The following is a 27388-nucleotide window of genomic DNA, read 5'->3' as shown; positions in this document are numbered from 1 at the left end:
TGCGAGATGTGACACTTTGATATGCTCCGGCTAACGTCACTAATTCTGTTCACCATGCATTGACAGTACAGCTTGCAGGTGCAAAGGTCACGATACTGTTTGAAGACCTGACGATATGGATCATAGTAGAAGGACACTGGTCTGAAATTTGCACATCATCAAATATGTATCATGGTTTCAAATAAACTGGACAATGGATGGATTGGATTGAAAGCTGATCAACGCCAGAGGAAGAAAAAAAACAGGACTTTGCTGACATCTAGTGTTGCTTTGGGTTTATGTATACAGTACCTGTAAGGAATTGTTTTTCTTCAATGTATTTATTGAACTTTAAATCTGCTAAAAATGACCTATGTTAACCAATAGTATAATATCTGTACCACGTGATGCTCAGGGGGAGGGGCTACGATTTCAGGGTGAAGTGTGGCAAAAAGAGGAGTTGCGAGTAACACTGCAGTTCAACTCCATTCAATGCTTTTGTGGCAATTTTTTAACTCTTATTTTTTACTTTTTGCTGTACAGTGGTGCCTTGCGATATGAGTGTCCTGAGCTACAAGTTTCTTCAAGATACGAGCCTTCATTCAGCAGCTTGTTTTGCTTTGACTTGTGAGCAAAACTTGAGATATGAGCGCTGTATGTTGGCAGTGAACGCAACCCAACTCACTTAACAAGCAGCAGATTCTACAAAAAACAAGCTTCAAGCTGTTTAATGCCACTCCAAGTTGAAATTTGCCATCAAGCTATACATAAAGCAATGAAAATTACACGCGGTGTATAACCACATAGCTTTGCGGCTCAAAATTAAATTAATGTAAACGTTAAAAAAATAATAATAAAATCATAATAAATTCCCCAAATAGTAAAAAAACAAAACAAGTGATGACTGCGCAATATAAAAGCTCTACTGAATCGTAATCAAGTTGATAAAAATAGCATCACAGCAGCCGTCGTTATCCACTTGGTTTTCTACATCTTTTTAATGACTTCAATGCTGTTATTGTCCTCTGTGAGCACGCTAACAATATAAAATGTATATTGTACTTTATCGACAGTCGGCTGAATTAGTCACAATTTTGAGCTCCTCACACACTTGAACGTGTAACAGGTGAAGACTGAACGGTCAGATAAATAACTGCACTGATTGGGACAACAGTCAGCTTCCCTTACAAACCACACCATCACGATAAAGGAAGGGGTAGTTTAAAGGGGAAAAAAATCACTATTAAGAATAAATGCGATATACAGTAAGACTCAAATCATTAATATAGTCCAAAAATATAGAATTCGATCTTCATTTCACAAGTACAAAATGACATTTAAGGTATTTGGGAAGAAAAACAATCAGCAAATGAGGGGTTGCGCACACATTCTCAACGCAGATAGATGGAGTTTCCACAAGAGGGCAAGAAAGTAGCTAGACAAGATCAACAAGCCAGTCATAGTCGAGAATTTAGTGGGATTTTACACAAAATATGCATGGGAATTAGTGGAAAAGCAACATATTTTGAGCTGTCTTTTGAATAATGATAAATTATAGTCACAGTCCAAATAGTCTTTTTAGTGAAGCGTGGAACAGTATCACGTTGTGACCCTAAAATAGCTCGTTATGTACTTTTATCGACTAAATTCTCATGTATAGCTAGCACAGGTTCAATTTACTGTGTGAAACTCCAGCATGGCTCCAGTGAGCACCGTTCACATTTTACAGCTCAACACAACCGATGAATTACATTCCTCATTTAAAAATAATAATAAAATTTAAAAAAATTAAACAACAAAAAACAAGCCAATGTTCCAAAAAGTAGCTCCAAGTGGAAATCATGGACAGGATCACATTCAGTCAAAACATAAAAAAAAACAAAATCACATTATCGGGTTGGTTGGGTTCATCATACAGGGTCAGAAGAGAGAACAAAGTTGGTACCACGATGTACAAACAGAGTGTGATATATTTATTTAAAAAAAAAAAAAAAAAATGTTTTTTTAAAAACATGCACAGGGAAAAAATATATATATAAAAAAAAAACAATCTGTAACAGTGATCTTCATCCATGACAGTGGCAATTGGTCCAGTGCTGCAAAAGTAATCCAGTGACTCTTAGGAGACTAAGAAAGAAAAATGTTCTATCCAGTGGCTAAAAAGAGGTCAAAAAAAAATAAAAAATAAACAAAATAAAAAGGCTGCTCAAGGAATGTACAGAATCATATTTTAACATATGAAAAGAGTCCAGTTGTTATTCTCTCTTCAAATCAACACGTTCATCATCTTTCATCCATTTACAGTGCAGCGCGTCAGTGAGGTTTGCGTCCAGTGGAATGCATTACATGACAATCAAGGTGGCGCACAAAAAAGGTCACGTTTAAGTCAGACAATGTATGCTTGTCAGGGTCAAAATGGATGGAAGCAGTCGCTATATGCATGATGGACTGGAGAAGTTTTTTAAACTAAACCTGATATGTGTTTACGATGAATACGTTCTTGGTCCTAGTTCCAGTCCAGGTAGTTTGTTAGTGTGTGTGTGTGTGTGTTGTTACTTTAAAATGGCTTGCTGTGCTGCTGACTCGGCTCGTTTGCGGGTATTAGAGCTCAGTGGTCAGGAGACCGCTGGGTGTGGCTCCATCCTCTGAGGCTGCCTGCTGACCCATAATGCTGTGGGGGGGAAATAAAAACCATAGATATGACTTTTTTGATGGACACAGACATTCATGGTCTTTATACCTTTTATGTTTTTTGAAATGATCAAAATCACAAATATTATTTTCAACAACTGTGAGGAAGTCCATGCACAGTGTTGCCTTTTGAGATACGTGTTCAATTTGTTCCGTGACCGAGCTCGTAGCTCAAAACTCATCTCAAATCATCTTTCCACATTGAAACGAACGGAAATGCGATTCAACTGCTTCAGCCTCCCAAAACAATCCTACAAAAAATGTTTTTAATAAGAAAAAGGGCACTCTATAATATTGTACTCTATAGAAACATACAGTAATGACACAAATAGAAGGTAAAGAAAACATTTTTAAACAGTTTTTGCCATATTTTTTGCTTCAGTCACAAAAGAAATTCAAGTCAAGGTATAACTTTGAGTTACATTATGTGGACAAAAGTATTGGAAAACACCTCTTAGTCTTACTAGGAGTGAGAGCAGACTCCTTAGTTCTCCCCTGAATGTTACCAAGCCAATTGTGTGCTTTTCCAATTTTGTGCGAACAGTATGGAGAAGTTGCTTTTCTGTTCCTATACACAAAGCAAGGACCATAAAGGCAAGCATGGATGAGTTCGGTGTGGGAGAACTATAGCTTCTATAGCTATAACTTCTCTAATAATTTGGGAATCTCATGGAACGTGCCAATCTTCATTTTTGGGGGGGAATGTACGAACATTAAGTTAGAACGGTTTGAATCACGCAACTATTGTGACAAGTGGAAATTTACGGAATAATCGTAACCTGGATGTTCTGAACGAATTGGAGCAGTTTGAGTTTGGAATGGTTTGAATCGGTCAAAAAATATATATATATAAATAAATAAAAATAAAAAGTTTTGGATCATCAAAAAGGTAAGAGGAAAAATGAAAAAAGAAAAAAAAAAGTTGAATTATCAGATAGAAGTACATTTGGTAAATGTGTCCATTAATTAGGGAATCTTGATATTGACAATATGGACTTCAAGGAATTTTTGTGTAAAAACATGAAGTTAGAACGGTTTGAAACAGAATCCTCTTTATTTGCCAAGTATGTCTCAAAAACACACAAGGTAGTTGGAGCCGCTCTAGTTCGACAACAGACAGTCAATTGACAGAGAACACTTTTGACACATAAAGACATTGAGAAAAACAGTCACTGAACTTCAAGGAATGTATGCAGTTTAAAGTGACTAGTAGTGCGATAATCTGGGACAATGTTGATTGTGCAAATGTTGCAGATACTCCTCAGTCAGTGTGCTAGTGGTGCAGATGCTACTCTGGGATGAGTGGCCAGTATTGGTCAACAACAGATATGCAAATAGTGCAGCGTGGCGAGACTACTACAGTGAGTGCACGAGTAATATATAATTGGCCGGACAGAAATGTGACAACAAACTCAAAACAAAAGATGGAACCAATGGAGAAAGGACATTTGAGGTGAATTTGTAACACGTCTCCATTGATTTTAACGGGTTTTGTGTGGAACTATGGGAAAAGTGGAAATGTGTGTACAGGTTATGTGAAAAACACGAGCCTGGATGTTTTAAATGATCTGAACTGTTAAGACACTGGAACAGTTTGAATTTCAGGTGAACTTGTAAAATGTCTCTTGACTTACAGGGTTCCTTGGAAAATGAGGAACTATTGGGATAAGTGGAAATATTGGAATTTTGGATGTCATGGAACATCAAAAAAGTGAATAGAAAATCTAAAAAAGAAATAAAACTGAATTATAGGATAGGGGGAATATGTGAAGTGTGTCCATTAATTTGGGATTTTCTGATGTAAAATGTGGAATTCTTTAAATAGGATATTTTTTGTTTGTTTCGCTAGAATGATTTGAATTGAATTACAAATTTGAGGTAAACTTTTTCTTTTCATCAAATATTTTTTTCTTGTGGTATAGAAAGTGGATGGCCTTGGAAATATGGTGAAAGCGGAGAATTGTGGAAAGTGAAAAATATGAGCCCGAATGTTTTGAATGAACTGAGCCTTCTGAGGTTGCAGTGGTTTGAATCGCTCGAGAAATGCTTTGAACGTCAAAAAAGAAATGGAATAACTAAAAATGAAAAAAGTTGAATTCCAAGATGGAGGTGAATTTGTTAGATTTGTCCATTACTTGGGGATTTTCTTGTAAAGAATGTGGAATTCTTAAAAAATAAAATAAAATAAAAACATTTAAAAAAATAAAAAACTTTTCGGATTTTTTTTAATCGTTTGAGAAATTGCAATATTGAGGTGTATTTGTAAAATTTCTCCTTTAATTTGAATTTTTTTTCCCCCTTGTGGATAATTCAAGCCTGAATGGACCTTCTGAGGTTGGAGTGCTTTGAATTGGTGGAGAAATGTAGACAAGAGTAGAAATCATCTTGTGTGAATACTCTGTGCAACATGTTCCACTAAGTTCCAAATCAGTCAACAGGGGGTAGCAAAGGCTCAAAAATCGCTTTCCAAAAACAGCAGCGCAGAGCAAAGACGGTGTACATTTGCTAAGACCTCACTTTACCTCACTGAGTTGGTATGAAATGTGTGAGCGGGGTGAGGGAGGCCCGAGGTGAGAGTGGCTCCCCCATCCGCGGGGGGAAGAGCGCCGACCTTAGCGGGGAGCTCGAGGTCGAGCAGGCCGTTAGTAAAGATACCAGGAGGCTGCATTAGAAGGGGGTGGGGGGGAGAAGAAAAGCGGTCAGCGTCTAGTTCCAACAAGTCAAAGCGCTCTACAAGACATTTTGGACAGACAAGAAGCACATCCAAATGGCCGACAGGAGAAATGGGAAGAATAACGAGCACTCACAGCAGCGGTAGGAATGATCCAGCGAGGGGTGATGGGAGCTTTCGGCGCCTGCACAGGTGGCAACTGGAAAACAACAACAAACTCTCGGTTTGTGGAGAAAGGAGTCTGGATCACGCTACATAGCAGGCATGTTTTCAAACAAGTTGCTTTCCTCCAGGCGCTTCAACATCACCCCCTTCAGAGTTTAAACAACAACTCTCAGGATGAGGAAAGATTCAGGAGAAGCGCTTTCTTATTTCCCAGGTGGAAATCTACTGCTAGATAAAAAAATAAAAATAAAGGTTGTTCCACCCCCCCTTCTAACATCTGTTAACCAGTCAAATATTTCAAATTCAGTGATTTATGGGGTTTTTTTTCCACTTCTTGTGTTTTCTCATTAAATCAACTTTGGTGATTCAATATTAAAAGGTAAAAAAATAAAAATATAATATACAATACCAAATATGACATTTTCCATTACAGATTAATGTTTTATGTTCAATCTTATGTACAGCACTTTGTTACAGCTGCAGTTGTCTAAAAATCAAGTTAAGGCTTCCTCCCACATTCCAAAAACATGCATGTCGGGTTCAAAAGACTAAATTGTCCTTTGGTGTGAATGTGAACGCTTGTTTGTCGAAAAGTGCACTGCAATCGGCTGGCAAGCAGCCCGGGGTGTACCCAGCCTCTCAGCCAAAGTCCGCTGCGATAGGCTCCCGGTCGCTAATGAGGACATGTGCGATAAAAAAAATGGATGGAAGTTTATCATAAAATTGTCCACAACTAAATGAAATTCATCACCTATAATTTTTTGATAGGGTACATAAATAGTTGATGCTTTATTTCAAAAGCATACATAATCAAATCCAGATATTCAGATATTTCAAGCAACCTCTGATCTCAGCATATCTTCAAGCAAGTATTTTGTGGGAGGATCAAAAAGAATTTCAACACAGGATATTATATTTTTCCTCCTTTTATCCTTCCAATAATTCACAGAAGCGAGGAGGCCATGGACAAGGTCTCCCCTGGACTGCTGTTGGAGATCCCTCAAGGTGGCATGTTAAGGCCAGTCCTATGAAACTATGATCCAACGATAGCATCAGAGGCCTGGATATGAGTTCAAAAGAAAATCATATGCAGAAGGAGCTGTTTGATGATAAGGTTCAGATGTCCTTTTAGTTAAGCGTGTTTGTGGGCACTGGTTAGCACTCGTGTGGGTTTAAATGAGTCTCGCCTTTCCTGTATGGAGTTTACATTTTCTCTGCACCTGCATGGGAAGGGCGGCCATCTCCCGCAGTCCAAAGATAACAGTATTGATTTTTAACACATACCGATAATTGGGGAGAATTCGAGCGACCCCCCCTTCAACCAAACTCAGCACAGGCCTGATTCCCAGATGTCTCTGAAAGATTATCCTGAGCGATTATCCCGTGTCATGCAATATTCTGTGTTAAGATTGTTTTCTGCTCCAAAAACAGTCAGAGCCGACAGTCATGAACATTAACCCCGTTCAATATTTATTATTGTAAATACATGTGTGTGTGATCAACACCAAGTTGGGGCGAGCCACATAGTCCGTGAATTTGTGACCTACAAGCCGATGATAGCCAATAGGAAACTAGCTGAAGCTCGCACAGTTGCCGAATAAAAATAGAGAAGCAACCGCTTGTGTTTAGGGTTTAAATAATGTGTCTGCCAAGCCATTCACCACAATAAAAATTACAAGGAGAAGACTTTGCAAACACAATGTAGTTACCAAATAAGCTAACAGTTAGCCTAGCTTCTATTTCTTCTTCTTCTCCTCCTGCGGCACGATGCTGCCTCTCACAGGTCAGTCTTGGCTCTACGGTTTGAGTGAGGAGACTCGCAATCCGCTCGATGCGGAACGTCACGTGACCAAACCCGCAAAACAGGATTGCTGACTCCCTGTGTATACTATGCTAACAAGCATGACTACAGTTTGATCAAATGACTGTTTGACGCCGAACTTGCTAAAATTATGTTATGGCGGGTGTCTTCAGACATAAGCTACATACATGTATATAATTTATTTATACAAATATGGTGTGACATAAGTAAACACAAATGAAGCCTAAACATCAAATATTGACATTTTTGGTGGGTCTGTGGTGACACTTCGTGTTAACAAAAAATACATTGTAGAGGTTTAAAGTCCTTATGCATGCTTTGTCACGGGCGCCGTCGCCATTCACCCGAACCGGGAGGTAGTGCTTTGAACCGTTTAGCCGGATGCGGAACTAGGTTGCACATATATGGGATTGTGGATGAAGACATGTTCATTCATGTGTGTGTGGTGTGTTTTTTGGTCATCTCGAGTACACCACACTCTCTCACACATACACACTCTCTCTCTCTCTCTCTCTCTCTCTCTCTCTCTCTCTCTCTCTCTCTCTCTCTCTCTCTCTTTCACATGTTACAAATTGATTAAAATGTTAAATATCAGTACCTTGCTTTAGATTAACCTCAAACTGAATAAAAAAAACAAAAAAAAAACTTACAACTGGTACTGGATCAGTGAAGTCAATCAAATTATCAGGCAGTGATGGGTTTGTGTTTGGAACGTCAACTTCATCTCCTTTAATCTGTAATGTGACATGAATACTCTTTAGCACACTTTGTAAGTAGCAAAGAGATAGACAAAATCTGCACTGGGCAAATGGCATAAAAACACTGTACACATTGTATTTTATGAAAGACATTGAATGGTGAGCACAAATGACTGAATTCCACATGAAGCTAGACGTGAAAGTCGAGAAAGGCATATAAATATTACCTTTAGTATGATGCCTTCAACAACAGAGTCTGATGGCAACTTGGGTAGAGAAGGGTTCGAATCTTCAGCTAACTTCTCAGCACTAATGAACAGGAGAAATGGAAATGGAATGGGAAAACATTTGGGTAAATCGCGTTTTTGACTGGATATTTCTACTAACCACTGTGAAGGTTGACATTTAAAGTTTTCTTTTGTCTCGTTAGATCTGTGCACCGAATACAGCAATTTAACTGTACGAAAGGTAATTACATATTACTTCTTTAACTGAACATATGAGAGCATAATATTCATGTTGAAGCTACACACGAAGCATCTCTCTCTCACACAGACACAGACACACACACACACAATGGTTAGTATTTTTCCACTTGATTTTCTTCACCAGACAAACATTAGGATGACTGTCTGAGCATTTTCTGCATCGGTGATCCTGCGGACATATAAGCCTCGTGAATTGTCTGTTCAAGCGACAACACGTCTGTCTGTAGTATCACTCAACTGTAAACTCTATGGAGCAAGGATACCAGCAGTATCCAGGCAGAAGTCTGATCATGTGACTTAACACACCCAACCAGAAAGATGTCTGAATAACTCAGAGAGCAGTGCTGGCCTGTAACAATGTTCTGCCTGACCCCCCCCCCAAAAAAACCCCACATTGAACAGGTTCATTTAAGTAGGCTAATTAAGCTTTCCTCTAGTTTGTCTGTCAAAGATGCACACTGACCTGGTGCCTGTTGATGAGACCAGCGAAGAAGACTTGAGCAGATCCCAAGAGTCTTGAATGTCAGGGCGAGTGCTACCAGACAAAGATGAGTTACTGCCCATACGGCCGGTGCGCAACTTCAACCTGCCAACAGATGGCACACATTAGAGACCCTCCTCTTAGTTTCTGGCTCAAAGTTCCAGATGGATGACTGAGTTGAATAAATGTGTCTTTGTACAATGTTGGGTTACAGTTCTACAACTTCAGAGGAGCATGCCTTATTTGAAAAGACGCATACTTTAAACAGGACAGTTTTGGAAATTTAACTTTTTAATTCTTTCACTGCCAGCCATTTCAGAGCCTTTTGACTCATCTTTTCAGACCTGCGGAAAAGGTTTCTCTGACAATAAAGAGAAGAGCCTTCTTTCACCAGAAAAAGGTTCTTTCAAGAAGACACAAAAACACCTGTTTCTGACCAAAAGGCAGAGATGAGCTTTTTGTGAAAAGCAAAACCTCAAGCAGAACAGTGACTTTGACGCTAATATGTTTTGATTTTATGACACCTCAAATTAAAACAAAAACAACACCGAGAAAGGGCTTTTGATGGCAAAGTAATAATTTATTTACAGATATACAACTAAGAAACGTGCTCAAGTTGAACATGTCTTTTTTACATGGCATCGCTCATTGACTCCATGAACTGAGTCATCTTTTCTCATGAAAACAACACACACTTTCATCGTGTGCCACATGCTTATACCATACATATACATACTCTGTTCAACAGCGAGGTGCCTAAATTTGTCCGACTTCCATGTTGGTATATATGTCCCTCACAATCGCCATGGCAAGTCGAGATTCATCCCCTTACAACCTCTACTTAAAAGCTGTGCTGTGCTCAAATCCAAAGCGTTTCAATGTCACCATCTACAGAAAGTTGTTAGTCAATAAAGTGGTTTGTAAACCTGAATTTCACAAATAAGCTGGGCGAGAGGCGGCACGGTGTTCGACTGGTTAGAGCGTCAGCCTCACAGTTCTGAGGACCCGGGTTCAATCCCCGGCCCCGCCTGTGTGGAGTTTGCATGTTCTCACCGTGCCTGCGTGGGTTTTCTCCGGGCACTCCGGTTTCCTCCCACATCCCAAAAACATGCATTAATTCGAGATTCTAAATTGCCCGTAGGTGTGACTGTGAGTGCGAATGTTTGTTTGTATGTGCCCTGCGATTGGCTGGCAACCAGTTCAGGGTGTACCCCGCCTCCTGCCCGATGACAGCTGGGAGAGGCTCCAGCACGCCCGCGACCCCAGTGAGGAGAAGCGGCTTAGAAAATGGATGGAAGCTGGGCGAGACTCCACGCCTACCCATTTAAAAAAAAAAAAAAAAAAAAAAACTTACTAAACAAATACATACGTACTTGGCAATAAACGGTTGGATTCTAGTTGACAAATATAAACATCCTGGAAGTAAATGAGTTAATAATCAGCAATACTGGGGACTATGAAATAATATCTTACAATAATATTTTCATAATAAAAAATATCTTGTTTTGACTCCCGTACTCAGACAGGCTCTGAGATCAGAGGCTCGTTGAGATGGCCAAACTGGTGATGCAATGTTGGATAACATGCAAATGATCCTCATACATATTCAAATGTAAAACTAAAGAGACTAATGTGATTGGCTGAAACAATGCATTGTCTATTGGCATGGATATGGTAGATTAAGAAGCAGGATGCAGAAGAACCGATTTGAAGGTAATCAAGCATTGTCCCATCCAAACAAACTTGATAATGAGAAAATACACTGCAAGAAAACAGCTCACTGAGAAAGATGCAGAAGTACAGTTCAATCAAAGCCTTTCATACCTGGAGGAGTTTTCCTGCAAATTACAGTTCTTATCTCCCATCATTGGGACATGTTCCTCCAAACCAACCTATGGAACAAAGAGAAAACAAATTAAATAACATGGCGTGCACTCTAGAATACGGATGATACAGGTGGATTTCTTTCCTTATTACAGTGTTTCTCTTTCACCTTAAGAACGGCGGCCTCAGCTTGTGCTTTCAGGATGTTACTCTTGAGGTCGTCTGGGGGTCGCAGTGACGTGACTACCGGACTACTTCCTGCACTGTTCAGACAACATTTCTCTCTGAGCTTCACAATGTCCTCCTTTTGATGTAGGTTGGTTCAAAGGAGAAAAATGCAGAGAGAGAGACAGACATAAATATCATCACTGATTTTATTTCATTTTCTGCTTTCTGTCCTTAAGACAACCAAATTACTTCCAAGAATTAGCACCCACTTGATTATTCATGACCATATTGATGTTGACTTTATTCTTGGCCAGATGTGGACTGCTACCCAACTCCAGTTGCTTGAGACGAGCTGCCGTTTCTTCATAGGGGAAAAAACAAAAAAAACAACAAAACTGTGCAGTTAACTGCTGTTCACTCAAATGAAATAATACTTAAAATATGAACATTATCACAAGCACACACCAAACTCGGTACACTTCAGCAATATTTCCAGAAAGCAATAAGAGTACAGTTGAGGTCACCACAATATGGTATGTTAACATCTTACCAGCACGATACAATCAGATCAACAAAGAAGAATAAAGAAAACTGAATGGAACAGTACTATGAGTGCCTGGTGGAAAAGGGGCTTTAGGGCCAATTCTCTGATTTTTCAGAAGCCCAGTGAGCTAGCTCAAATTTGGGTATAAAAGGTGATAACACAGTTTCAAATTCCTCTTCAAGATAATAAAATGTCGACAGCTCACTGAAATTTAGTTCAGTCTAAATGAAAGCACTTAATGACACTTGATGGTCTCGTTAGGTCAATCGAAACAGGTTAAAACCATGACACTTTTTATTAAAAAAAAAATAAAAATAAAACCAAATAAATAAAAATAAAAAATTATGGTGCGTATGTTATTTTTTGTATTGACTTACCAGTTAGGCTGGGTAACTCTTCGCCAGTGGCACCGGGAGGGGAGTAGCTCGTACTCGGTCCCGCCTCATCGACAGCCTTCGTGGTAGGAGTGGCGGCAGCAGAAGGAGTCCTGAGGACGTCATCAATGCACGTCTCGATCAGGTCAGCTGCCAAGGGCAAACTACAGACAAAGCAGATGGGGGCGGGGAAACAAAAACAAAGTCAACAGGGAGAAATCATCAGAATAAAAGGTGATGCCCTGTGGACATAACGCGTATAACGAAATGTTACTTTGTTATTTCAACATAGACAAAAGCAAAACAGGATTCATCATTTGTACAACTTACCAGTGGAAAAACCCAAAACAAAAAACAGCTGGAAACAATCTCATGGTGTGTTATTAAAAAAATAAGCACAAATGATCAAATACACTGTAAATATTAGTGATATGTAGTCTTGCTGTGTTTAAGAGTAACAGTTTTTATTCTCTCCAAATCATTTGTACATGTTTCTTAGAAAGATGATCACCTTTGGTCGTAGTTGTAAGTACAGTATTTTTAACTTGGCAATACTATCAACGTAAGTCAACATTCACAAAATACTTATTTTGCATATTAAACAGTACAATCATTTTAATCACATCTGGAATTTTTCCAAACAAATCATGCTTGTTATATTTTCTTCTTGGACTCTGACAGGATGGTAACTACACCTTCTGTTACAACATAGGTATTATAGACTACATTCAAATACTGCAATCAGCTTTAAAAAAAACAATTACATAGTAAACTAATTGTGATATGTGCAAGTAAAAAAAGGCTTCAAACATTTTGTTGACCAGTTGATAACTCTAAAGTGGAAATAATAATAATAAAAAAATGTTAACTTCAGATTTCGCAGGGACATTGAAAGGATATGTGGATAGGCGGCCATGTCATTTTTGGGGTAGAACAGATCATCACAATTTGATTTAACAGAATACAAAACATTGAAGTAACTCAACATTTACATTGATCAAAATGAACAAAGAGAAACATTTAAAATATGAAAAACACTGTAGGGAATGACAGTCCTGAAGAGAGAGAAATTATCGGGCTCTAAAAAACAACATACTGTATGTGACCTAGTGGTTATTAAATTCCTGAGCCTGACACAGATACCAGATCAGGTCAGAGATCACAGAAAAATGAGACAAGACTGACTATTTCTTTTCAACAGCAGGGTCAAGGAGAAGACAAGAGCTGAGAGTGGATAAGACTAGAAATGTACAAACTGATTGGCCGGCCACAGTTCACACAGTGATAGCGATTAATCTATCCACCACATATAATAAGTACCACTGTGCTAATTGTTACATTCGTGCAAAGCATGACAATATGTGCGAGCAACTAAGACTAACATTTCAGGAAGCAACACATTGATTAACATTTCAAGATTTTAGAACGCTTTTAGAAGTCCAAGTCATTTGATTTCATAAACTCATCTGATAAAAGCCAATAAAAATGCTTTGAATAATGCACAAACTTCATTGAAAAAAAGAAATATCTCATTTCAAATCAAGCCATTGCTGTCAGTCACATACCATATGATAAATAAATACAAACAACTTGTTCTTGCCAAAGACATCTGGAGAAGAGTTTTTCAAATAAAAAAAATAAAAAACAAAAAATCATGTCCTTTAAGAGAGGCCTAGAGAAATACTGCCAACATATCAGATAAGACCGATTCCAGAGATTACAAACCTGTATTGTTGTTGGCCCAACTGTCACGCTAGTTTTCCGATATCCTCACAGTATGCTCAATAGACAATTTACGACCACGTAGCCAAACCACTAGATTTAGTGTCTTTCATTTTTGGGTGCTACAGCAAGTTGGGAGGAAGACTGAGTATGTGTCAAAAACCCCACTTGGAAAATACACAAACTCCATAGAGGAAGGCCAGAGCAAATATTGAACTTAAGAGAAGCAAGGCAGACGTTCTTACTACTGGGCCACCATGGTGCCCAGGTCAAAGTCATTACAAACAAAATCATGGACTTCATAAAGTTCTCAATTATTTCATTTGAAAAACAATTCAAAGTCTGTAAATGTTAACATACTGTAAGTACAGTTACAACCAGATGTTTCCATACACTATATTAAAAGACATGCTTTTTTTCCCTCCTCACCGACATGAAATCAGACTAAACTTTTCCTGTTTTAGGTCAATTAGGATTTCCAAAATTAATTATATTTGCTAAATGGCAGAATAATGACTGATTTTTTGTCGACATGTTTTTTTATTACTTTCTTCAAAGTTAGAAGTTTAAATACATTTGATTAGTATTTGGTATCATTGCCTTTAAATAGTATGAATTGGGTCAAATGTTTTGCATATCCTTCCACAAGCTTCTCACAGTAGTTGGCAAGAATTATGGCCCATTCCTCCTAAGAGAACTGGGCCAAGTTTGTAGGCCACCTTGCTCGCACATGCCCTTTAAGGTCTACCCATAAATTTTCATTAGGCTCGAGATCAGGGATTTGTGATGGCCACTCAAAACATTGACTTTTTTATTCTTGCGCCCAAGCTTTAACTTCCTGGGTAATGGCTTGAGATGTTGCTTCAGTTATTTCCACATATTGTTCTGTCCTTATGATGCCATCTATTTTGTGAAGTGCACCAGTCTCTCCTGTAGCAAACAACCCCACAACATGATGGTGCAGTCCCAAATTTTAAAGTTTGGATGCTGTACTCAGGCTTGCAAACTTCCCCTTTTGCCCCCCCTCCCTCTAAATACAACGACACACTCTCTAAACTCTAATCTGGCTTGTTTGTGTTTCTTTTCAGTTAAAGAATCCCCCTCTCATTCTGGCATTTAGCAAATAAAACAAACAATCGAATTGACCTCAAACAGTAACATCTGCTGTCATGTCAGACAGTTAGAAAAAAAGTATTTTTATATAGTGGATGTAAACATCTGGTTTCAACTGTAGATGCTAGATATATTTGTGCATCTTTTAGTCTCTAGTGCACTATTTAAATTAGGGGGGTTTCAAAAGAAAAATGTAAGAATATGTAGACTTAATGTGTGGGAGTATTTTCAGAATCAAACTGAAAAAGGAATACAAAAATGTGAACTCAGTCAGGAATAAGGCAGCCAAGAAGGCGCAAACAGTAAAATGAGGTATAGAATCTAATGGCCACATTAAGGAAATTAGTCTACTGCATAGAATCAAAGCAATGTGGAATGTTTCCATTTTTAACTTAAAAAGGCAAATATGCATTCATGGACATGTGGAACAGTCTCTGCCACAGTTTTATGAGGGAAACACTGCTGAAGTCTGAGTGCGCTGTCCAATTCATGTCAAGGTGAGATGACTGTCTGTTGCTCGGTTCTGCCCAGCTCCTTGTGAGGAGGAGATATGAGCGAGTAGGATGCAGGGGAGAGAACACCTGAGGAGATGGAGGTGGGAGGTGGATGACAAGGATAAATGGGAGGGGGGCACACAGGAAGGGAATAATAAAAGACCAGGGGCCTCATGTACAAAAGGTGCGTACGCACAAAAACGTGGCGTCCGTTCTTTTTCACGGTAAAGTTCAGATATATCAAGAGTGACATGACCGTGGAAATGTGCGGTGCCTCACGCCAACTGCATGGCTGGCGTATGCATGTTTCTGCAGCTTTTAGTGCTTTGGCGACACTTAGAGGTGATGCTGGGAAACTGTTCTCATAAATCTGCACACCAGACACAAATAATTAGCACTGATGAACAATTCATGCCCAGCAACATTAGATTTCAACAATGCAATTGAGGCAAGGCCTCAGAATTCATTTGTTAACCAGTGTATTGAATGAACCACTGATATTTGTGAGGACACCTATTAATTGATCGAAGCAATCATTTATGCCGCCTTTGCCCTCACAATCGCTTCGTGACTCCAGCACATGCACTGAAAAAAAGAGTCCTTTGAATTTACTTCATTTGAACATGTACATCGGTTCCACATGATTAAAATGTTTTTAAATTGACATTATTTACCCCTATTCTACTAAAAAAAAAAACAATTAATTTTTTGTCAGTGTGCGTGTTCTCTCCTGTGTTTTAAAATAATAAATTGAGTAATCAAAAAGGAGTCAAAGTTTTTGTTATCCTCTTTGATATGCTGATGTGCTTCTATTTGAATTCAAAAGATTTATTACAAATAGCACACATACATTTACGCATGAACCTTTATCTCACAGGGCTGAGTGTAGGTTACTGTATGAACACATTTGTTATGAGTTCTAAAAAAAAATACATGGTATTAACCTTGTGGGGTGATCACAGTCAGCCACGTGTCCTCCCATCACCCCTGAGAGAGCAGCGTCACCCATGATCGCAGCGATTCTCTCCTCGAACAGGGTGAGGCCCTCCGCGCCGGTTCTTCCGCCTGTTTTGGCCACACTTTGGCGGTGGGGCAGCTGTCCTCCGCTTCACATCCACCTTAATGTCTGACCACTTCTTTTTTTTAGTTCAGCGTGTGCGCGCTATTCTGTCTCCACAGCATTGACAGCCGCACACTCGCTGTCCCATTCGCTCCTCTTTCGCATTTTGTTAACGCCGGAGGACGGCGTGCCAAAGAGGATTCTCTTGCGTGCCTCCACTTCATTGAGCAACTTCACATTCAGAAAAATTATTTTTCGTCATTACCTTGCTCATTTTCCTTTTTTCTGATCATGCAGAGATCGGCATCTTAAGTACAGGGTTGATTTAAATATGATTTGCATATTCAAATGTAGGCGTGGACAGGGAGGAGTCGGCTACTCCAACATGTGCGCTCATTTCCATGTTGATCGGAATGTACGAAGGAAATGAGCTTGGATTCATGAGTACGCAGAGTTTCATACATCTGAATATTTTTGTGCGTACGGCGTTCTCTGGATTTGAGCGTACGCCATGTTTTAGGAGGAAAAAAAAGTCTTTGTACATGAGGCCCCAGGTAATGGAGTGTAGATGGATTGAACAAGGGAGAGGAAGCAATTGAAAACAATGATAATGGTATAAAGGAGAAGGAAATCAGTATCAGTATTACAAATAACTCATCCAAGGAGAGCAGCAGTGGGTTAATATGAAGCAGCATATTCCATGAATGGAAAATATTCTCTGAAGCGTCACTGCATATAGATTGATGTGCACACCGTAGACCACTGTCTATATGGCAGTGTCTGTTTCCAGTCATTTAAGTCTATTATAATAATTGATGCCAAAGAAAATACTCCCATGAAGCACCAAGAGTCACCTGGAGTTAATGGGTTGGCATTACATGCTAATCAAAAGAATAGAAGCAGCGAATCACAAGAGACAATTCCACATTTAGAGACATTTTTCAAAAGGTAACAATCATTAAAAGCCCCCACGCAACGCAGCTATTGATTGGTTACAATGAGAGCTGTAGCAAAAACAACAAAAAAAAAGCTCAATATGCCGCCATACCTACCTGACGTCCCTTCAGACCTTTCCTCAGTACATGTTAATACTGTAACACAGAGGGGAACATATGGATTTGCTTGTATTCCGAAATACCAGCTTCACACATCACATGAAAATAGAGATAACACAATACACTGCAGGTCCAAGTGCCCAATTCGATTTTGGGGATTTTCTCTATTTCCATTGTACATTTCAAGTGACACATTTAGTATTCGATATGGCTGTGTCTACATTGATGAAATAACCTGCATGCGCTAATGCCCAAAATGCACATAAGTAAATCCAAAGCATCAACACTGGGCAGTGAGCAAGAAAACAATAAATATTACAAATATTGATGACATACATCAATTTATTTGATTTCAATAAGGGTAACCTCTACATTACTCCACTCCATCATTCCCTTTTTTAATGGACACGCCTCTACTGTAGCACAATTGAATCACATCTTATGATCTACGCTTTCGCTGTAGTTTACAAATACAACGGGTGATTTTCTTTGTATGTTTGTGTTGTTTATGCAGATGCCTGATTGTATATAGCACCAATCGGTGTACAGTATTTCAATGACGTCAAGCTGGGCATATCCGATCTGCGCATTTACACTGCAGTCGACTTGGTAGATACCCAATGATGGGATTTTTATCTCTATAGCCCTCTCTCTATTTTTCCATCTACGGCACCATGATGTGTATTCCACTTGTACCCCTCAAGAGTAACCAATAGGAATTGTTCAACTTAAACCATGCAGTGCAAAACCAGCTTGAAATTTTTTTTAAAAATAAATAAAATTACTTAAACCGTGTAAGAACATTTTTATGATAGTAGCTGGGATACATGTTATCAATATACAGTTTATAAATGGAACTCAATCCAACAGCTCCAAATCTGGCAGTCATTTTCATTTCCCGGGTTTCAAAGCACTCCAGATGATAGAACTGACTTGCATCCTCACAAGTACAAAACCTAACTCAATCACTGCTCAGGCACACACACGCACGCACGCACACCAGCGCTTGTTTTTCATGAGTACAAAAAATGAAAGACACACAAAGGAGACACATTCTACCCCCCCTCTCTCTTTCAGCCCTACAAGGCACAGTCCTTGGTCTGGTTCAGCCAAGTCAACTCTTCAACAAAACAAACCCACCTTCTCTTTTCCCCGCCAGGACTCCTGGGCAGAGGCTCTATTTCCAACGGGCCACAAACAGCAGCAGGCGCAACGTTCACAACCGGCACACCGGACCACGTGCCTCGACTGGATGAAACCTTGTGAGTCAGTGAAACAGAAACACAGTCTTAAAGAGTGCTGATGATTTGATTTTGTATAAACAATGAAAAGTGAATTTGTAGCCCTCACATGCTTGTCTTTACTGGAGTTGACTCCATTGCCCGACGAAAGAACCCTGAGCAAAGAGAGACATTTACATTTCGGTCTACATAAATAATTCAACCGGCCCTTGAGAGCCATCTCCAATATTTACACTCTCTTCCACCACTAAAGAGCTTCAAAGATGCCATGAGGAACATTTCAAGGCGAGATGAAGAGATGGCTATATTAGCTCACTGAAACTAGAGTCCTAAAACTAACCATATTTAGCATTTACAAGCCACAGTGGCAATTAACTATTAATATCCATGGCTGCATTGCAAAGATCATAAGCATTTGCAGTGCGGGCTTATCAAAACCAATGAACCTGATGACATTTTAGTCATAAGAGGTGTGACTCGACAAGTAAATACATGGCTTATAAACAGAGGGAATGCCATGTCTTCAGCCAAATTCTAAAACAAAATGCTACTTCTATTATCAGGCCTGACAATATGACTCAATATGAGTCACAAATGAGTCACGCCTCTCTGAATAACTGATTGCCAAATGTATATTTTATGATACATCTGTGCTCTCACCACTTAAAGATGATTGATATGACAGCAATTAATCCACAAATTAGTACACTGGAATCATAACAGCTAATTCTTATTCCGTGATGGTCACAATCACAATGTTTAAAAAAAAAAAAACAGACAACTCACTCTTGAGGATGGAAAGGTCCTGTAAAATAAACAGAAAAGACGGTAAGCATTGTGTCCAGCTGAAACCTGAAAGAGGCACCTGAAAACCAAGGGTAAAACTACAAAGAAAGATACTTTGCAATGATTTTTAAAAACAAGAATTAGGTGAATCATTTTGAATATATTTAGGATTTTCTTAAATCCACACAGGATAAAATGATACATATTGTACACCTGCACACCTGCTAGTGTTTAGTTAAATTCCCCTTAGTCGCTTCCACCTCAACCAGACATCAATAAGCTCTTGCCAAAATTCCTTGACCACTCATTGGTTCGTCATTTAAATGAGTTTGGTTCCTTGTATGAGCTGCCTTTTAAGCACAGTCAGCGATCCTCAATAGGATTGAGGTCAGGGCTTTGGTAGCAAAACTTGTTTGTAGTGGTGTAACGATTCATTCATTATATTGATTTATATTCCTACGATCAAACTGGCTCGATCAGTGCTTGGCAAGTTAGCCCTCCGGACGTAAATATATCGATTTAAATCATTTTTAAAAGTAATCAATCGATTGTATCGATACTAGGAAATACTGCACTGATTTTATGCATGGCAGGCTTTATATATGGAGATGTGTATGTGTTGTATTTTCTAAGAAAAACACTTGTAATTACTCTGCTTCATTTTTTTTGTTAGCACACAGCAGTTACCACTGTCAAGGCTACTTTCTTCGTCTCTTCTTCATTTCCTTTTCTATACCTGACATCTAGTCATTCCTTCATCCGTCTGTCTGGTAGATACCAGATGAGAAGGAGGCTACCGAGCAACTACCATTAAGGATGCGTGTGTGACTTTGAAGGCTTTTAAGCTGGTTAGCGTTGCTTAGCTTGCTAGCCTATAACAACGACAGCAAATTACCCTTTGTGGGGAAACTCAGGCAAACAAGAGGAGAACCAGTGACAATGTCAACTACTGGATGCTTTTTCAGGCTCAAATTTGTGCTACAAATGTCGGTTTGTTCATTTATTTAGCTCACGATGCATTATTAACACTATTCCTAAAAGATTTCCCTCATGAAAATCTCACAGTCCTTCATTTCTAGCCATTAGTATTTAACTGTTTAGAACAGGGATTCTCAAACTTTGGGTCCAGCTAGGGACACCTTACAGTGGAGACATTTTTCAAACGACCCCGTCGTAATTCTAACACCAATTAAATTTCTCGGAGAAAAGAAATGGCACAATAAAATCATAGCTGAAATAATTAATTGTCGTTTCCCCCTTTAGCAATACAATCAGTCAACCAACTATAATTAAGCAGACTCGTGGTCTATTTGAAAACAGATACAGTACAGTACACAATAAGACATAAAAGTACATCAGGAAAATCTTTACATTTAATGACCATAATTAGTTTTTACACGATTCCCTGACAAGAAACAACAAGAATCTAAGAAATTTGAACTCCACTGTCCAGTATGCAGGTATTTATTTCAATGACACACTGGATTAATTTCTGGCTGAATCGATTAGCAGCCACTGAATCGTATCGTTCTAAATGAACCAATATGTTCAAGTATACCTACTTGTTTGAATTGATGATTCAAATTGATGATCTTGGAATCTGTGGTTCTTAGAAATAGCGCCAAAAGACTTACCTAACTTGTGTAAATCCACAATTCTTTTTTTTTTAAGCATTAGTCAATCCAATGAGCACTGGTTAATAGGGCCTGAATTTCTCGAGTTAAAAGCCATTCAAAAACTTTCTGCACCATAAAACATTTCGGTGAGTGAATGAGCCTGAATGTATCATTCAGACCGTAAGTGGATTTGAGGAAATCTAAAATAAATTAAAACTTGTGCACCCAATTCTTGTTTTTAAAAATCATTTAAGACAAATTGTATAATCATTCCACCCTGGAAAAAGAAGATTTCAAATACTTTAAATCATTAAGAGTCCCATATTGATATTTCTGCCCATGACGACTACAGTATCGGTTAACGTCTAACCACGACTGCACGTAAAAAAGATAATAGTGCTTAGGTGCAGTTGAGTCCTGGGCTATTAAGTGTGGGCGTGTCTGCAGAAGAATCTGATGTGTGAGGTTCACCTACGTTTATCAAAGCAAATTTGTTTTGTTCAGTGTCTACAAATTTGTTCTATTCTGTAACGTAACGCAGCAATTGACTGTAACACTTACCTCTGTTATGCATTGTTCTTCGAGAATAACGTCGACTAGGCCTCCTCTCAAAGGAGGCTGACCGCCGGGCTTTATTGGACTTTGTTGTCTGGTACTCTGTGTTTCCACTGATCACACAAGACAACATTTTAACTTAACAGAGCAGAAAAGCGTAACCATCCACTTAGGCTCAATCGTCCAACCAAAATATTGAATACAGTTTTGTGAAAACACTTCATAATTATACATACACAAATGACCCCGGTTGAACTCTGAAACCATTCGAGCGATAACTCTCGAGTACCAACAAACTCGTCAACCCCTCCACTTAAGCAAACATGACTGCCAGTGCTTATCTGACTGGGTAATGTTTAAACACGCACACACGCACACGCGCACACACACACGCGCACACCCACACACACACACACACACACACACAAACAGTTAGTACAGAGCCACTGCAGTAAGATGACACTATTCATCCATCTGTATGTATGCGAGCATTTATGTTTTTGCGCTTTACAAATAAACTGGGTTTGGTTGCTCACACAGCAACAGTTCAGTGTTCTTTCAGTAGTGTGACTAAGAAGTGACCTTTTATAGACACTGCGCTTTAAGTCGGTTTTGGGAAAAGTCACCCAAAACTTCTGCGCGGCGTGTTACCTGTATCTGAAGCGTGATCCCATGCGGATGAAGCCGGAGCGTGCAGAGTTCTTTTGTACTGGCCCTCTCAGCCGGAAAAAGGCGTGATGTTCCACAGCACACTTCCAGAGGTGCTTACAGGCCTTCGGGTGGTCCATTCTGAAGACAAAGGTGTGCTCCTGCTCTTTGCCCTACACAGGATGGATCACGTGTACTTTTAATCTTGAGCATCATCACACCTTAACAACACCCAAAATGAAGCATGTGATACTTTTTTAAGGCTGGATTTACATTGCAGGTGCAAGTGCCCATTTGAAGATTATATTCCCCCCCCAACCTGCAATGATGGATATGCCAATTGTGCCACTTTTTTTTATTTATTTTTTTTAAACAAAATTAGAAACAACAGGTCTGCATTGGGTTGCATATTTACTACTGGACTGATAAAAGGGAGCCATGTGTTACTCAACCTTATCAGCACTTCAGTGACTTCTAGGTCAAATCCACACTTTAGGAAAAAGCCATTTACTTTGTTCAAGTAAAGACATGAGACATAATTCCAGTTGGACTCTATGGTGTTTAGGAGGTCTTGTTAAAGACTTCTATGAATAATTCCCAGAGATAAACATAATCTACTAACAGTAAAAACTAGGGAAGAGACTAACCTTTCAACTAGTTACATGTGTTTCAGACTCAATAAAACACAACCAGTGCTGCAGAGATTATTACAGAATTTACTGTAAAAAAAACTATAAACTGACACCTCCACAGACAATTGTCAGCCAGCCTGTACACTTATGGTGTCACCTCAGAAGTTACAAGATTGGGTATCTCGGGCATAGTGCTAAAAGTATCCACGCGTGAGTCAATAAATGCAGTGACCAGGAAACAATACATTATACAAATGTCTGGAGGGGTGTGTCAAGAAGGCCAGTGCTCTGTGTACAGTGTGCATGCGTGCGTGTGTGTGTGTGGTGGGGAGCGTGGATAATGCATACCAGAAATACCAGAGTGGAGGCTTCTTTATTAACCTCCCACACAGACCTCCAGGATGGACATTAACAAGCTCTGCTGCTCCCTCATATACTCTTGCCTCTGGGCAACCTAACAACAAGTCCACTTTCATTTTTATTTTGGGACAGGGGGCCTAAAGAGCACTACATTATTCTTCTTTTATTAGGAAACAAAGCTCTGTATTTTTTATGAGAAGCAACTGCCAACAGACTCGAGGTTTTAAGGGGCACCATTAGCATGAAGAAAAATATTATCCCCTGAGAAAATGTACAAAGTATTATTCTATAAGGTCCTTAATATAAAACAACCAAGTGGTGACAGTACAATGATTATGATGAGGTGCAGTATGAGAGAAGGATGGATTGTGCATAATTCAAGAGCAAATGAAAACTGCAAAACACACCCGACCGAAAGCTGGAGAGGAGGATACTAATATCAAAAAGTGAGAGAGTTTCTCGCCATTCACTGCAGTCTGATAGCGCCTGTACCACAAACACACACACACACACACGTAACATCCCACACTACACTTTTCTTTCGGTACTACCTGCCCCCTCTTAGCCTTTTACCCCTTTTCCTTTTTCCAAAACGATGCAATTAGTTCTTGTGTATGGGATTTTTTTTGTGTGTATACGCATATTCACCTGGTCATCATCCTCCACAACCACCAGAGTCAGCTTGCTCTTTTTGAAATCCAGGCGAGTGATTTTCGGCCTACAAACACCAAGACAAACACAATACTCAAAATATGACAAATAAAATGTATGATAAAAATGAAAATGTATTACATCAGAGGCCTTTAACGAAATAGGCCAATCAAATTGGGTCATAGTCAAGCATACCAGAAAAAGAGGCCAATCTTGGTTTGTCCCTCAAACACCAACACACCAGTGGGTGTCAAACCCAGACTGTACTCATTACCATCTCGTGCCTAAATGTAGAAAGGAGGATGGGAAAAGAAATGAGAGGAAAATAGACAGCATTACCCACACCGTCTGGACAACAACTCTCAACAGCATATTAAAACAACAAACAGAAGGAGTATTTAAAACTCTCCTGTTGCACAGAAAAACTGTTCCAGCATAAAAATGCATACAGATCCACCAATCTGCATCACCAAAAAGCTGAACCGGACAGTAAAAAAAATAAAAATAATAAGTGTGTTGTAAAACGGTGGCGTTTCTACTATGAATATTTAAATTATTGCCAAAAAACATCATAACAGTGTTTGTAATTGAGCTCGTATTTGCATTGGGCTCTATCACACACAAGTCAATTCACACACCACTCACACCTTCCCCAGAGCCAAAGCCTCAGACAGGCCAAACATGAGATAAAAGTCGGCATTTTCCAGTTTCGTTGGTTTTGTTTTTTTCTTCAAACGGTGCAGTTGCTGGACTTAAACATGTATTCATTGTGCTCATGAGAGGAGCTAAGAGAAGGAGCGGCACACAGATCTGACAGTGTCTCATGACATGGGCGAATGATTTACGTGACAAGTGTGTATCAATTTGTTTGCGCAAAGCCAAATTAAATAATTTAATTAACAAAATGAAAAACTAGTAATTGCACGGTCAAAGGCTACCACATTGTATTTGCAGGCATCTTCCTATTGTTTGATACAGTATATACACAAACGGGTAACAACAAGCAAGGTCACCAACATTGATTTGAGCAATTGACATGCTTTCTGAATGACACTGAATCCATGAGAAAGGAAAAAAAATAAAAAATACCACCACCATTTTGGTACATGTTGAGATCTTAAATACAAACACAAAATTTGAAAAGCACCCCCCGCCCCAAAAAAAAAAAAAAATGCAATCCATGTTTATTCAGTCAATGGTCAGAATTCCCCCAGTGAGATAGAATTCCATTCTATTGACACAGGGTGTGTCATTACCTGAACCATATGCATGTCCACACCATACATTTCCAGCCATTTTGCTTTATTCAAGTAGTTGATCTCAGCCTGTGCAGGTGTTTGACCTCTGAAGGTGTAAAAAAACAAAACAAATTCAAAATTATATGTTAGCTACAGAAACAAGTAGCTACTTTGGAATTATAACTTCCAAAAGCTTTATATGACGCAGCAATAGTAAAGTGTTACGTCATCACGACAGACAAGTAGTAAAATCAGTAAGGTAATATGACTGCAAGTCTATATTGTGTACAGAATGAGAAGTGGAGTAATACAGTGGCGTTGTAGTGAAGGACTAACTAACCTGCACTCCTTCCATGCGTTGTATATAGCCAGCTCCACATCCTCTGACTGTTCGGGGATAAATCGAAATTCTGATACCAAGTCCAGACTGTGTTCTAGTGGGTCACAATCCCCTAGTTCCGCTGCAAACACAAATATTACAATACTCAGTTTGTTTGTTTTTCATATATATGCACAAATGATGGTAAGTGTAGACAAAAATCTGAAAGATTTTTAGTCATTATTGAATCGGAGAAGAGCCATACATTGTACAAGGCTGTTAACCTTTCAGTGGATTACCATGTATAAAAATATTAAGGAGGTACGACAGGAAATTTTTACTAATGCACACTAGATCACAGAATGGGCAATGTGAGACTCAGGCAAAACATCCCAAAATAATTTAGAACCAAGAAAGTGTAAAAATATAAATGAATAAAACCATCAGACATTTCATCACAAATTAAAAGCGTTGCAGGAGTGAAGTGATTTGTGATCTTTGACAAGACAGGAGTCACCGATCTAATATGAAAATATGAGAAGATTCTGTTCATAACTTTTATGGACAGAATTTCAAGGCGCAGCCGAGGCGTAGAGGGGGTCCGGTTTGGTGGCCTCAGTATTGCATCTCTGCTTTTTGCAGATGATGTGGTTCTGTTGGCTTCATCAAGCCGTGATTTCCAACTCTCACTGGAGCGGTTCGCAGCAGAGTGTGAAGTGGCTGGGATGAAAATCAGCACCTCCAAATCTGAGACCATGGTCCTCAGTCAGAAAAGGATGGCGTGCCCTCTCCAGGTCGGGGATGAGATTCTCCCCCAAGTGGAGGAGTTCAAGTATCTTGGGGTGTTGTTCACGAGTGAGGGAAGAATGGATCGGGAGATCGACAGACGGACCGGTGCAGCATCTGCAGTGATGCGGACTTTGTATCGATCCGTTGTGGTAAAGAAGGAGCTAAACCGAAAGGCGACGCTCTCGATTTACCGGTCGATCTACGTTCCTACCCTCACCTATGGTCACGAGCTGTGGGTCCGAAACAACAAGATGATGAGTTTCCTCCGCAGGGTGTCTGGGCTCTCCCTTAGAGATAGGGTGAGAAGCTCTGTCATCCAGGAGGATCTCAGAGTAGAGCCGCTGCTCCTACACATCGAGAGGAGCCAGATGAGGTGGCTGGGGCATCTGATTCGGATGGCTCCCGGACGTGTTCGGGGCACGTCCCACCGGGAGGAGACCCCAGGGACGACCCAGGACACGCTGGAGAGACTACGTCCTTCGGCTGGCCTGGGAACACCTCGGGATCCCCCGGAAGAGCTGGATGAAGTGGCTGGGGAGAGGGAAGTTTGGGCGCTGGGCGTCCCTGCTAAAGCTACTGCTCCTGCGACCCGACCTCGGATAAGTGGTAGAAAATGGATGGATGGATGAAGATAACTTGAAAGTGTGTTGAGAGGAAGATAAAGTGAAATCAAAGCCTCTTATCAGTGGCGGAACAAAGGAAGGATGTTGATTAAACTTTGAATCTAGGAAGCTCTTCTCCGACAGTGAGAAAAGTCTTAGCAAATACAGTAGATGAAAGGGGAATGGAAAAAAACAAAACATTTTCTTTTCTATCTTTTAAGAGAATGCGAAAAGGAGAAAGCTCAACTGAGAGGGGGGAGCAAAGACAGAGAGGGTGCTGGATTAGGAGGCCTCTGAAGAGGATGGTGCACTAATGAGCTGGCATTTACCCTACAGTGACTTTGGAAGGGTGCATGTGTGTGGGTGTGGGTGTGCATTGGCTACAAAGTTCCCCCATCTAGCTTATTCACACAAAACACCGAACAATACAGTGGATATAAAAAGTCTTCCGATCCCTGTTCAAATGCCAGGTTTTTGTGATACAAAAAAGTGAGACAGAGAGAGGTCATTTCAAAAATTGTTCCACCATCAATGTGACCTATAACGCAATGTTTTAACAAGGAACAAAAACCTCCAGATCATCCATCCATTTTCTGAGCCGC

At 39.6% G+C, this 27388-nt stretch overlaps 1 protein-coding gene across 3 annotated transcripts in view; it reads right to left on the bottom strand.

Moving 5' to 3' along the window:
* Positions 1 to 692: 692 nt before the first annotated feature.
* epb41l5 (erythrocyte membrane protein band 4.1 like 5) overlaps positions 693 to 27388 on the bottom strand; it is a 42036-nt gene continuing 15340 nt past the window's right edge. For 2 of the 3 annotated variants that reach the window (XM_061691453.1, XM_061691454.1), the window contains exons 8-26: positions 25417 to 25537; positions 25095 to 25182; positions 24034 to 24122; positions 23836 to 23905; positions 22199 to 22368; positions 21554 to 21660; positions 19377 to 19395; positions 18700 to 18745; positions 18490 to 18608; positions 11909 to 12069; positions 11257 to 11348; positions 10989 to 11123; positions 10820 to 10887; positions 8978 to 9100; positions 8254 to 8335; positions 7979 to 8062; positions 5478 to 5540; positions 5193 to 5332; positions 693 to 2650 (exon numbers count right to left, since the gene is read on the bottom strand). In XM_061691453.1, coding sequence (XP_061547437.1) covers positions 2581 to 2650; positions 5193 to 5332; positions 5478 to 5540; positions 7979 to 8062; positions 8254 to 8335; positions 8978 to 9100; positions 10820 to 10887; positions 10989 to 11123; positions 11257 to 11348; positions 11909 to 12069; positions 18490 to 18608; positions 18700 to 18745; positions 19377 to 19395; positions 21554 to 21660; positions 22199 to 22368; positions 23836 to 23905; positions 24034 to 24122; positions 25095 to 25182; positions 25417 to 25537 — 1847 coding nt within the window. In that variant the 3' untranslated portion in view covers positions 693 to 2580. The remainder of the gene's footprint in view (positions 2651 to 5192; positions 5333 to 5477; positions 5541 to 7978; positions 8063 to 8253; positions 8336 to 8977; positions 9101 to 10819; positions 10888 to 10988; positions 11124 to 11256; positions 11349 to 11908; positions 12070 to 18489; positions 18609 to 18699; positions 18746 to 19376; positions 19396 to 21553; positions 21661 to 22198; positions 22369 to 23835; positions 23906 to 24033; positions 24123 to 25094; positions 25183 to 25416; positions 25538 to 27388) is intronic. The other variant, XM_061691455.1, reaches the window with a different exon arrangement.

The sequence above is a fragment of the Phycodurus eques genome, chromosome 12, assembly GCF_024500275.1.
Source record: "Phycodurus eques isolate BA_2022a chromosome 12, UOR_Pequ_1.1, whole genome shotgun sequence".
Lineage (NCBI taxonomy): Eukaryota > Metazoa > Chordata > Actinopteri > Syngnathiformes > Syngnathidae > Phycodurus > Phycodurus eques.
This window is presented reverse-complemented; position numbering and strand designations above follow the sequence as displayed.